At 49.6% G+C, this 13,919-nt stretch overlaps 1 protein-coding gene across 1 annotated transcript in view; it reads left to right on the forward strand.

The window, feature by feature from the left end:
- The window catches only part of SH3PXD2B (SH3 and PX domains 2B), a 102,477-nt gene that overhangs the window by 39,719 nt on the left and 48,839 nt on the right, over positions 1-13,919 (forward strand). The window contains exons 3-4 of the mRNA XM_030327591.1: positions 6,580-6,655; positions 13,197-13,273. Coding sequence (XP_030183451.1) covers positions 6,580-6,655; positions 13,197-13,273 — 153 coding nt within the window. The remainder of the gene's footprint in view (positions 1-6,579; positions 6,656-13,196; positions 13,274-13,919) is intronic.

Consider the following 13,919-nt stretch of genomic DNA (forward strand, 5'->3'; position numbering starts at 1 on the left):
ATGGTCATCCCTGGAGCCAGGGCTTCCCTCACAGAAGGCACGGTTAAACACGTGCTGAGCCAGACCCCAGGTGTGCAGAGAGGGACCTCTGTCCCAGCCAGGGAGCCCAGGCAGAGCTTGCTTCCTGGAGGAACAAACATCTGAGCAGGGCCTTGACAAGGAGTAAGGAGTTGACCTGCCCGCAGGACGGGGGGAGGGCTTTCCGCAAAGAGGAAACCACGTGTGCAAGGTGTAAAGGCGTGAGGAAGCAGGACTTTTAGGGTGCCCTGCAGAATTACAATGGTGGGGGACACAGAGCCAGCTGGGTCACTCTGCCCAGCAGGGAGCTCACATGTGTCCCACGTGCAAGAACGCTCCATCTCTGAGGACCCAGAGAGGGCTGTTCCTAGGCACAGGGGCTCTCACGGGATGCTGCGCCCTGGACGCCACACATCTCAGAGCTGGAGGCAACCTGGAGGCAGCATGTCGATCCACGCCTTTGTTTCTCGCCAGAGAAGGGAACTGAGATCCAGAGATGGGAGAGGCCGTCCCAAGTCACACAGCAAAGTCATTTGTTTCCCACTGTGATTGAGACAGGACTGGCCTGTCCCCCTGCTGAGAGTCTAACTGCCCCCCGTGCACTTCTGAGCTTTGGGGACTGTCTGCCCAGGAGCCCCCACGCTCCACCCCAGGGGCCAAAGGGAAGGGAGTGTTTTTCTCGTCTCTTCTGGGGGCAAGTACAGGGGTGGCAGAACCGAAGAGCTCTCACTCCCCAGGCGGGCCTTGCCCACCCGGGGGGGCTTCCCGGTGAGATCCTAGCCCACAGCCGGCTGAGGAGCCCGCCACGCATATTTATCCAAATGCTCGGGCACACTCCTTTCCACAGACGTTCTCTTCTGAGGTCGCAGCGCACCTCCCACGTGTTGTACGCGCTTCATACACTCCTCCTTCCCTTCCGTCTGAAGAGCTCTTGCCACCTCAGTTGTGTGTCGCTAAGAAGACAATACCGTCGTTGCCCTTTTCCACACAGTTAGCTAGTCTTTCTTTCTAAACTAGAAGGAAGCGAGACTGTGTTGGTCAGTTGCCTCTGCATCCCAGCCCGGGTCCTGTTGCTCCACCTGGAACATTATAATGTAACTTCCCTCTCCTGGACAATGGCTGGCCAAACCAGATAGCCACTTTCTTTTACTCATTTGTTCGTTCATTCCTTCATCCGTTCCCTCTTTGCACAGTTGCTGGCACACACCAGTGGGGAGGTGGTGGGGCAGGCCAACGGGCAGGCAGACCAGTGAGGAGGCCAGACTGAGGCAGTGGACTGAGGGGCAGTAGGGAGAGAGAGATGGATCGGTGGGACGAGAGGCGGGCCCCACGTGGCATGTCCACCGGGACGCCGGAGCAGGCTAACCTTTAGGCCAGCTCCTCAAGGGGACAGAAGCCCCAAGGACAGCGAGCCGTGTCACACAGGTCCAGGTATGCTGTGTCCTGCTCTGAGGACCACGCGGCCTCTATCCAGCCAGCGGCTGCACATGACGGTCCCCATGGGCCGCCCTGGCTCTTCCGGGTTGTGAGGCTTGGTGATACTGAGGGAGGAAAGCCCTCCAAGTCCAGTCTGCCACTAACACAAACCACGTGTGGCCCTCCATGCCAGCTTCCATGCTGTTTTCCTTGGACAGCACGTCTCCTTTCTCTCTACCACAAGCTGATGTCTTGAAAACTGCTGATGGAGGGTTCTCTCATCCCCCTCGGAGGCCTGCAGTGTAGCCACTTGACGTGGCTCCCTCTCCCTCCCTACCCCTCAGACTGACTCACTTTCCTCCTTGGTTTCCAGTCCTCCTCACCCCGAGCACCACTTCCTTTTATTATCTGGGGGGAGGGGCATGGATTTTCTAGTTTCCAAGGAGAGCGGTCCACAGTGGGACTTAGCCTGGCATGTCTCTGGTCCTGCTGCTGCAGACAGCCTGGGTCTGGGGGTCCCCACAGAGTGTCTGGAACGTGGCCTGTGGGTGCCAAGGATGACGGTTCTCTGGATAGGAGTGGCTTGTGACCTGTGAAACTGGACACACTAAGACCAGAAGCAAAACAGCTCCCAAGCCTCCGATCTTCTGTCCTTTCAAATAGCAGTCTTAGACTATAGTTGCCATTGACAGGGTGATAAAGAAAGCGAAATAAACCTGGGTACGGCTAAACGAGGAGGATGGATGTTCTAGTCCAGCCCTGCACTGTTCACTATGATGGCAGTAGTCATGTGAGGCTATTTAAATTAATAAGAATTAAATTAAATTAAAAGTTCAAATCTTTAGTCTCCAGAGCCTTGTTGCAAGTGCTCAATCTTGGAGCTCAACCTAGGGCTTAGTGGTGACCGTAAAAGGTCTGTGCAGATAGAGAACATTTCCATGGTTGCAGAAAGTTCTGTTGGACAACCCAGCTCTGGCTTGTGGGGGGCCTTGGATAGTCTGAGGAGTTTTGCTAAGTTTAAAACACAGCCTTGCGATGGAATGTTCTTCAGCTTTAAAAAGGAGGGAAATTCTGGGGCGCCTGGATGGCTTAGTCGGTTAAGCGTCCAACTATGGCTCAGGTCATGATCTCACAGTACGTGAGTTTAAGCCTCACGTTGGGCTCTCTGCTGTCAGCCCAGAGCCTGCTTCAGATCCTCTGTCCCCCTCTCTCTCTGCCCCTCCCCTGCTCGTGCACTCGCACACGCATGTGCTCTCTCAAAAATAAACAGTAAAAAAAAAAAAAAAAAAAAAAAAAGGAAGGGACACCTGGGTGGCTCGGTCAGTTAAGCATCCGACTGGTTCAGGTCCTGATCTCACGGCTCATGAGTTCGAGCCCTGCATCGGGCTCTGGGCTGACAGCTTGGAGCCTGGAGCCTGCTTCAGATTCTGTCTCCCTCTCTCTCTGTCCCTCTGCCACTTTCTCTCTCTCTCTCTCTCTCTCTCTCTCTCTCTCTGTTTCCCTCAGATATAAATAAACATTTAAAAAAAAAAGGGAAGAAATTCTGACACCTGCTACAACACGGATGAACCTTGAGGACATTATGTTGAGTAAAATAAGCCAGACACAAAATACTGTGTGGTTTCATTATATGCAGTACCTAGAATAGGTAAATTCATACGGATAGAAAGTGGAATGGTGGTTGCCAGGGGCTAAGGGAGGAGAATAGGGAGCTGGTGTTAAATGGCGGATAGAGTTTTAGTTTGAGAGGATGGAGAAATTCTGGAAATGGATCATGGTAATGGTTGCACAGCAGTATGAATGTGCTTAATGCCGCTTAATTATATGTTTAAAATGGTCGAAATGGTTTATGTTAAGTGTATATAACACAGTTTTTAAAAACACACAGCCTCGGGGTTCCGGGGGTGGCTCAGTCAGTTGGGCGTCGAACTCTTGATTTCAACTCAGGTCGTGATCTCACGACTCATGAGTTTGAGCCCCACATTGGACTCCACGCTGGTGGCACGGAGACTGCTTGGGGTTCTCTCTCTCCCTCTCCCTGCCTCTTCCTTGTTCATGCTGTCCCTCTCTAAATAAGTAAATAAAACTTTAAAAAAATTAAAGAAAAAGAAAATCACAGCCTCACAAACTACTAATTATTCCCAAAGAACTTTCAGAATAATGTATTCCTTATGAACAGAGTGCAAGGAGGGAGGATCTGTTTGCGAGCACCTGTATGTCCTTAAAGGGCTCACATTCAGCATTCATGTACACAAGGACCCTGACAGGCAGGCTGTGGTCCTTGTTCCCCAGATGATGAATCAGGCTCCCTGGGTGAGGAGTCTGGCCGCTGACACACAGCTGGCATGAGGAAACATCAGGATTTAACCCCAGGGCTGTCTGGTCCCCAGGGGTAATAATAATCTGTGGTTACTCTTTGCAGCATTAAACCCAGGTCTGCTGCCTCAAATTAATAAAGAACACTTGGGGAGACACTTCAGCTCTTTGGGCCATGCTTGTCTGGGTAAAAAAAAAAACAAAAAAAAAACAAGTCAGGACAGAGAATGAGAGAATAGCTTCCTAAGCAGACTGTTGACCAGAAGAAACACTGGGGGAGGCCTCTTCAGCTGGCATGCACATTCGGACAGGGGCTCAGAAGGAAGCCTGAAGAATGGAGAACGGGCATGAGAGGGTGGATGGATTACTGGTGCAGACCCTTTTTTTCCCCCCTAAGTTCCCTGTAATGGTGTTTCAGCAGTGTCTTAGCAACACCTATAATCGCTAAAAGACTGCAGCTGGGACTGATGGGTCACCCCGCTTTTCAAAAGAAAACATGTTCACCTGTGCCCAGAATGTTACACTTAACTACATCTCGGGCTGAGTTTTCACGTTGGCATGACATTCCAAAGCCACCTCTGAGGGTGATCTTAGGGAAAGAGAATGGGATTTACATTAAGATACTTGAACTGGCCGGACCGCCACTTAGCTGGGCGACCTAAGGCAGCCGTCGCTCTCTGCTCCCCAGTTTCCCCCCCTCTGTGACATGGGGAGCATACGTTTATGTCACAGAGTTATTGTAAAGGGCAGATAAAATCATGCATAGGAGAAGTCTTGTTAACTGTAAACTGCCAAGCAAATGTTAGTAGCGGTTACTGATTGTTACTTAATATTAGTGACATGAATAGTATTAAGTAGGGTACTTGGCAAACATGTAAAGCTGTCCTCCACAGTGTTCACTCAGTGAACATTGGTTGCTTTCGTCGGTTTTTATTGACAGCCTACTTTGTGCTGGCTTCGAAAAACTCCTGGGTTTGAAGCAAGAAGCCTGCCTTTTCCAGAAGGCCTGCCGTGGCCTCGCCAGTTGCTGAACGACGTGAACCAAGCATTTCCCCATCACCACACAGCACAGAGTAGGGCCGGGGCGGGGGGGGGGGGACCACATATAAAACCATGGCCTCCGGGCAGCCCTTCAGGGTGCTGGCCAAGCTGAGGGGGACCCACCTCCCTGGGGCATCCCATAAGACAGCGCGGAGGAGGCGTGAAACCCCAGCCCGTTTCTCGAGCCTGAGGAGCAGTCCGTGTTAGTTGTTATCTTCGCTGCTCCGTAGAGGCGGGGTGTGCGACGGCGGAGAAGCCATGGACTGCCGTCTCTGGCCCGTCCACTTGCTGGCTGCAGGCCTCTGGCAGGTTTCTCCACTCTCTGGGCTTCAGTTTCCTGGCTAATCTTGTCCACCTTGAAGGAGCATTCTGAAGATTTAGTGACAGCCTGTGTCTGAAGAATCGAGTCTATGCCTGGCACGGACAATCTGCTTCTCTTGCTCTTCCGGCCTCTTCTCCCTCCCCCTGCGCAAGAGCCCTGCTTATTTCTCCAGGGCTAGTCGTAGCTTCTCTCCTTCTATTGGAGGGACATCTTGAAAGCCAGGGTGACTCTCTCCTGGAGGGGAAATGATGAGCAGGCTTCTCACATTCCAGCCATCGCTCTGGGACACCCCAGACTCCCTTTCCCTCTGCTTGAATCCTGGGCCCAGATACCAGTAGGATGGTCATACCACCATGACAGAGCCTCTCTATACAACAAGGGTCAGCTCTCCCTTGGGCTGCTTGTCCATCAGAGGTTGTTGGGGGCTCCGGACCCTCAGTGGCAGAGAAGCCAGGGTCTGGAGCGTGGCCGGTCACGTGGCAGAAGGAAGTGGGGGGTAGTGAATCACGCACCGCTCGTAACTTGTCCACCCCAAAGCGACGTGTGTCTTTTCTCCCTCACGTTTAACTGGCTGTGTCCCAGCTCAAGTGCGGGGTGGGAAGTACAAATCTATCACGTGCGCATCTACCGTGAGAAGAACCAGAAATCTGACGACAGCCTTAGTCACTACCACGGCCCGGCCTTAATCCATAAAGTAAGGCTGCAAGTTGGTATCATTTTGGCCAATTAAAAGTTGAGGCCCAGGGTATGTCACTTCCCCAAGACCACAGCTGCAGGTCCTTGTGATTTTGTGTATCAAATCCGAAGCGTCGTCCCACTGGTAAAGGTTTTCAGTTCGGGTACTCTGCCCTTGTTCTTTCTCACCCCCACAGCAGCCTACGCCTCTCCCTGCAGGTACCGCCTACACCACCCTGTAACGATCCATTTCCTTTGCAGTCTCTTCCTAGACTGTGCATCTTTCCATCTCTGTACCCCATGCGCCTAGCACAGATTCAGGCACAGATGTATCTGTTGAGCCAAGCTGGGGAGTCTTAGTGGGGCATGGGAGTGTAATGATTCACAGGCATAGACCTAACCAGACTGAGTCGTACTGGTTTGTCACTTAACAAAACCTGCAGTTCTTAGGAAGCAGATTGGCCTGCTGTCAGTGGGATTCTGGTGGCTCTGGGGGTGTTGTTCACATTTCAGGTCCTGTGGCTAGAGAACCCCAAGAAAACTGAGAATGGTCTCTCCCAGCTCTGAGCCTTCACTAATATGGCGGCTGTGGACATAAAGAACTGTTTTCATGGAGAACCTAAGTCCAGTTGACATTGTCTTTCCCATGTGCACATGTCTGGGTTTCTGAAAAGCTGAACAAAGTGAGCCTTTATGTATCAAATCACATATTTCACATAACTCCCTTAAAATGTCAGAGATGCATGTATCATATTAAAGGCTTCCATTTTTGCTCTTTTCTCCCTGTTTAGATGCAGATGTTGGACAAATTTCCCATGGAAGGAGGACAGAAGGATCCCAAACAGCGGATCATTCCCTTTCTGCCAGGTAGGTGAGACACATGCTGTCAGAAGGGGCTTCTGGGGGTTCCAGGACCGCCCCCAGATCTCTCAGCTCAGTTTCCTTGGGGCATAGTACTAATGACCAGAGTCCCAGTCATTTGTGGAAATTAGTGCCTAAGAATAGGGGCTTCGGGGTTAGATGCCACACCATCTACTTAGGCAAGATACTTCACCTCCAGGATCCTCAGTTTTTTCTGTCTCTAAAATGGGAATAATTAGAGCTCATAAAGTTTTTTTTTTTTTTTTTTTTTCAACGTTTATTTATTTTTGGGACAGAGAGAGACAGAGCATGAACAGGGGAGGGGCAGAGAGAGAGGGAGACACAGAATCGGAAACAGGCTCCAGGCTCTGAGCCATCAGCCCAGAGCCCGACGCGGGGCTCGAACTCACGGACCGCGAGATCGTGACCTGGCTGAAGTCGGACGCTTAACCGACTGCGCCACCCAGGCGCCCCTGAGCTCATAAAGTTTTTGTAGTGAGTGGCATCTTTATTATGGCTGCAATATTAATTTGCTATCGCTGTATAATGAATTAATGCCAGTTTAACAGCTTAAAAGCCACACTCATTTATTATCTCACAGCTCAGTTGGTCAGAAGGCCAGGCAGTTCTGCTGGGTTTTCTGTTTAGGGTCTCATAAGGCTGAAGTCATCATCTTGGCCAAGCTGGCTCTTAGCTGGAGGATAGGGGAAGAATCCATTTCCAGCCTCATTCAGGTTGTTGGCAGAATTTACTTCCTTGTACCTATAGAGCTAAAGTACTATTTCCGGTGTGCCTGGGTGGCTCAGTCAGTTGGGCGTCCAACTTCAGCTCAGGTCATGATCTCGCCATCCGTGAGTTCGAGCCCCACATCAGGCTCTGTGCGGAGCCCGCTTCAGATTCGGTGTCTCCCTCGCTCTCTGCCCCTCCCCCACTCACGCTCTGTCTCTCTCTGTGTCTCAAAAATGAATAAACATTAAAAAAAAATTTTTTTAAGAGTACATACAGTTACAGTATACCTCCCTAGCTAATCCAGCATAATTTTCCTCACTTAAAGTGAATTATGGCATATATTGTAACATGAGCCCAGGAATGAGATCTCATCAGATTCACAGGCTCTGGGGACTAGGATGGGACGTCTTTGGGGTCCGTTTGAGAAATTCTGCCTGCCTATCTACCATAGCTACCAAGCACCTTCTGAGTGCCCAGCACCACTCTGGGTATTGTGGAGGAGTTAATACAATCATGGCTGGTCCCCGCTCTCAAGACATTAAGTGTTCCTTTCCCCCACAAAAATTCCCTTACCGAAGGAACAGCATGAAGGCTTCAGCTCAAAAAACGGGGCTGCCCGAACCAGAGTTATTGCTTCAAGTAGTAACATTGGATGTCTACTGCAGGCCAGTCACTGGGCTAAGTGCTTTACATTCATTACCACATTTAGTCTTCAGAACAACCCTGTGCCCATTTCACAGATGAGGAAATTGAGGCTCAGAGGAATTATAATCATTTGCACAAGTAGCAGAGCTGGGGTTAAACACTGGTATGGCTGGCCCCAAAATTCATGCCTGAAGTCAGAGGGCCCAAGTTCAAATCCCAGTGCCCTGCGGATCCACTCGGTTACCTTCGGTAAATTATTTAAGCACGCACATTATTTCCATTTGCAAATTGGAGATGATAATGATGCTTAAATGATAAAGTTGTTATGAGGATTAGCTAAGGGACTGGCACAGAACTAGCAGCAACCAAGCACTTACTATTTTTATGTACGGACAATCAGCAAATTGACAATCGCCCCAAATCACAAATATTTAGCGCTGGGAGGGCCCTTTCCATCTTTTTCATTTTGCAGACAGGAAGCAGACCCAGAGAGGAGGGGGACTCCCTAGGTCACACAGGAGCCCACTCTCCCCTCCCCCACCCCAGAGTTCTGCAGTCGGCAACACATCGAGTGGGTTCTTCCAGATGTTAGCATCATCGAGTGGGTTTAGAGACAGGGTAGATGTATTTGCCAGGCCCCCATCCACTGGGAGAATCATTTGCCTAAAAAAGCTAATGTTTTTAGTTCTTCCACGGAGAAAGTGTGCAATCACCCTGGAATTTTTGTTTCCTATTGGAGAAAACCCAGTGTACCGACTGCAGCTGCCAAATAGCAGTGCCCCACAGGGTGTGCTTTAAAGTCCAACAGACCCAGTTGTGTGACTTCCAGCAGATGACATCCCCCTGCCCCTGAGCCTCAGTTTCTACATCTATAAAATGGGACCATGACTCCCCTTTTACAAGCTTCTTGCCCTTGGATATAGTGGGTTCTCTGTCAAAGTCAGAACCAGGATCCTGGGATATTCCTTTGGAATGTCTTGGTATTCATATTTGAGAGTCATACATAAATGATCAGTCTGAATATTCAAGTTGAACTGGACTCTAAATGTAGGCCTTTCTTCAAGGAAAGGAAGGAAAGCAGTAAGTTGTAACTCTTCACTGGATGAAAGGCAAAACCAGCTCTGAAAAAACTTCCCAGGACAGGGAAGAACTTGAACCGACCCTCTCCCAAGCCCCTGAAAGCTTTTGTGGTTACGTAATCTTCCACCCACGAATTTATGAAAATGCTCTTCTCAGAGACTCAGCCCCATTTGCCCTGCTCAGGGTACCGACTTGCAGCTTGGAGTGGTCTGGTCGGGCCCCAGGACCCCTAGAGCATTCCTTCCCAGCCCACCCCTTGGCTTTTCCTTGAAGCCGAGGCCAACGGCAGGGATACGCGGGAGACACATCCCCTCTCCTCGGGGTCAGTTTTCTGCCAGGACTGCCGCGTCAGCAGAACAAAAGCAAGTCTCATGTTAGCACAAAGGCAGGGGGAGGGGAAAGGAGCCCTGTACAATTTTCCATCCCAGCAAGAGCTGGGGAAGCCAACTTGGCAGAGGATGCAGCTTGAAAAATAAGACTTACAGTTTGGCCTTCCACCACTGTGGAAAACAAAAGCCTGCCCATTCCCACCAAAGGCTGTGCTCTCCGCTGAGCACCCTTTCCACTCCAGGAAAGCTGGCCTGCCGGGGAAGGCTCGGGCTCACCCTCCTTCCCTACAGCTCACACCGAAAGGCATCAGGTGCAGACGAGGGGCCGTTGCCCAACTGGCATTTCACTCAGAGCCACCGGTCAAGGAGGTACTGGCCACGTGCTTCTGTCCCGCAGCCCAGGGCCTGAGCCAGGTTCCGGTTCTGCTGCGGATAGACGATGAGTTAGCCCATTGGAGACAGGTCTTCACAAACTAAGCTGCAGGTTGAGGAAAGAACGTGTGCTCTTAATTGCAGAATATAAGGCCGTATCGTCTAACCCATGTTTTTTTAAGTGATTTACTCTTTTTGTGAGCACCTAGGAAGGGCCAGGCCCTGTGCTGCGTGTGTCATGGAGGGCACTACTAAGAAATAGGGGCTGCTCTCCCATTTTACAGATAAGGAGACTGAGGATCTGAGAGGGAAATGAATTTCCCAAGGCAGCATAGTCAGTAAGAGACCACCTTGGAATTGGCCCAGGGCCTCTCTGACTGCAGAGTCTGTGGCCTCCCTGGCAGGTGCCACTGCTGCCACGGGGCTTCCTGTCCCCAGACATCTACCCAGAGACTCCTATCCCACAGAGGCCACGCAGGGAGAGGAATGGTGCTTTTGTTGTTGTGTCACCCATCCAGGAGACATTGAAGGTGCCTGAGTTCTCCATCCTCTCTCCGCCCCTGCAGGGTGGGCCTCGGGTGAATTCTCTTTGGTGGTGGTGCCTCCAGGACCAGCCTGTGCTGTTCCCATGGGCCGGTGCTAGCAGCATGCCCGTTGTGAATTGTTTGAGTCGGGTCACGATCTCCCCAGTAAGAGGCCTGAACAACCCCACTCTCCACCCTTCCTCTGATTTACGGAAAGGGACGTTGTATCAAAATGGGACCAAATGTTTTTGCTGTAGGAGATTTCTCTTCACAGGCATGCATTCCTTGTTTTTCCTCAAGGCTCAGGATTCTCCTAGGGGTTCTAAACTGCAAATGGTCCCACCCATGAGGGTGGTAATGTGATTATCACAGTGACTGGGGGTGGAAAGGGGTTGGGAAGGCTGTGCGCTTTCTCTGGATTTGGGCCACGGATGCTAAACATCCTGCAGGGTGGGGAACCCTCCCACACAAGGAAAGACTGCCCCACCCGAAATGTCAGCAGGGTCCTCCCTGTTGGGAAACACTGACTCAGTGCCAAGAGGGCAACCCCCTGCACTGGCCCGCAGAGGGCTCACGTGGAGACTGTTATCTATCAACTGAATAAGAGCAGGGATGCCAGGTTGTAAACCCTCCCCGCTTGGCTGTGTAATTTACTTTTTTATTGTAAAGGACAAATTTTCTGATTCTGGAAGCAATGCATGTTTATGGTAGGAAATTTGGGGAAAGTCAAGGAAGAAAACAAAAAGGCTCTGTCTTCTACCCCTTGGAGACAAGCACTTTGAATCCTGTGATGCATTTTCTTCTCGATTTTTTCTTTCCTAATAGACATGGTATGTCCGAAGTTTGACTCATGAGCAGAATTAAAACAATCACCATAATAAACAAAGGAGATTCCTTGTTATTAAGGAATATGAGGAAGATGTATTTTATCTCACTGTGGGTTGTTGTTTTCTTTCTAATTGGTAGAAATTAAGCAAAACAAAACAAAACAAAAAACACCTCACTATGAGGCTGACCATATCTACCTAATATCATAATTGTGCCCTTTTGCCCAAGAGCAAGTGGTCAGATAATTTTAAATGTTAGATTAGCCACATGGTCTCTTTGGGTGCAAATCTCCCTTACCAGCTTGCATGGAACATCTCAAAGGCAGTACACTGTCTCCCATCATCATTTCCAGTTCTGTCCTATTACGAAAATTCCTTTGGACCTTTCCTCCTATTCGGTTCCGGCTCACCCAAGCTCATTCTATGCGGTCTCACCAGAGCAATGTTGGCATGCCGATTGATCTCTCCTCACCCTGCCAGGCTCGTGGCCCAAATTCCTCTCCTTGACCTGCCTCCTCAGGCCAGAAGTGAAGCTCTCCATAGCTGTCCGTACTCTGCTGTCTGAAACGCTATGGTCCCCCTGTGTCTTCCTCTTTGACTTCCCCCTGGAGACCTCTTGACACTCTGATAAGCTTGGCAGAGGAGCTTGTCTCCATCCCCCACCTTTTTGGCCCCCCCTTGGTGTCTTATTTCTGATTTTGCTCACCCCCTCCCTGTGTGACAGGTCCAAAAGGGTAAGGCCGAGCTGTCTTAATGGTCAGTGCATGTACTTGACCACCATCTGCCATGTCTCTCCCCTGTGAGACTCACGGGAACTCACCAATTTGCTTAATTTTTTTAACATTTATGTCTTTTGGGAGAGAGAGAGCATGCGCATGTACACATGAGCGGGGAGGGGCAGAGCCAGAGAATCCCAAGCAGGCTCTGTGCTGTCAGGGCAGAGCCTGAATTGGGCTCCCTCCCACAAACCATGAGATCATGACCTAAGCCGAAATCAAGATTCAGACCCTTAACCGACTGAGCCACCCAGGAGCCCCTCACCAATTTGCTTTAAACAAACCTCACCCATAACATTTTAGCATCTTGGATATTTCCAGACATCCTCAGCGGCATCGTTTATGTACTTGTCTTTGCCTGTGACCTGCCCACATGTCACACTAGAAGCTCTGGATATCACCGAGCAAGTCATCAATTGATTCTCAGTTCGTTTTCAGTGAAATAGGAAGGCTTGGAACTCTTCTGTTAGAGAGAACTGATTGTAAGGAATTTGTCATCTTGAAGGATTTGTCAATTGAAGGATTTGTCATCTTGGCAAGTGAAATCCCCCTTTATACATTCATCAAACATGAGTGCCATGTGGTGAGGGCACACAATTGACTAAGGCCCAGTCCATCCCTTCTTGTGCAGAGCTCCATGACTAGTAGGAAAGAAGAAGATGTAAATCAACAATGTGATGTGTGCAGTCAGAAAGAGACATGAACTCTTAGTCCATTTAAAGTGGGTAAAAAGTTTCCCACTGGGAGAGTGGGTGATGTTAGATGGGGAAGGTTTTCTAGACAGAGAAAAAGATAGAAAATAATGAAGACTGTGGAGTATTTGGGGAATGTAAGACTAGACTAGGTGTACGAGGAAAGAGGAAGAAAGGAGACTGAGCTGTTAGGTTGGACATATCAGAGTGTCCTCTCTACTGCTTGCCCCATCTGAGAACCCTGGAGTTGAATCATCAGATCTGACCTACCTTCTTCATCTGGCAGGAGCCCCTTCCTTCCACACGATTGGTCCAGCCTCCCTTATCTCACCAAAACTTGCCTAGTCGACCCCAGTCACTCAAGCCCTTGCACTTGATCTGTGAACAAGGCTTTGGAGGACCATGCGTGGGGTCATCCAGGCCCTGTGGACATCCAACAGGGGATATTAATGGAAGCCAGGAATTTGGGTACCACTCACACCTAACAGAGGCAGCCACACCCACACCCTCCAGGACTGCTGACAGCTTGTCATTGCTCGCATACGGTGTCATGTGTGCTTTCATTTTCTGCAGGCAAAATTCTCTTCCGAAGAAGCCACATCCGGGATGTTGCTGTCAAACGCCTGATCCCAATTGATGAATACTGTAAGGTCGGTCTAAGAAATGCCAACACTTGCCCTGTGTCTCATGTCTTTCATTGGGTTGTGTGTGCGGTTTTTTTTTCCTTCTTTTCCCTTTCTGGCTACAAAATAGTCATCTGCAGTTCAAAGAAATGTAAAAACAGAAAAACAACCACCCATGATCCCTCAACTCAGAGGCAACAGGTATTAAGGTTCTTATGTTTCCTTTCTATCTTTTCTCTCTACATGCATTTCTTTATGGTTTTGACACTATCCCACATGTGTTATTTTTTTTGCTTTTTCTTTTTCCTTTAATATTGTAATATAAGAATTTCCCCATGCTATAAAAACATTCTCTCGAACCTCCCATAACTGGTTGCATGGTATTCTACTGTGTGTGTGAATGTCCCAGAAGTTATTCAGCCAACCCCTGTTGTTGGCCAGTGCAGCTGGTTTCCAATCCCTTGAATGTTCTAAACCACAAGGTGCCTGCCTTTTGGTTGTATTTCGTTTGACTGGAGGCTGTGGTTGGGGAAAAAAAGCATGCTTTTCCTCTGTTTAGTTTCCCTTATCTTTAGTATTTATTTCTCTAGCTTCAAATCACTAGAAGCTCTGATTGGAGAGGGTGGGAAGAGCAATAAATACTATCACAATGGAGCAGTAAATGCTCTCTCTC

The sequence above is a fragment of the Lynx canadensis genome, chromosome A1 (genome assembly GCF_007474595.2).
Source record: "Lynx canadensis isolate LIC74 chromosome A1, mLynCan4.pri.v2, whole genome shotgun sequence".
In the NCBI taxonomy this organism is placed as follows: Eukaryota; Metazoa; Chordata; class Mammalia; order Carnivora; family Felidae; genus Lynx; species Lynx canadensis.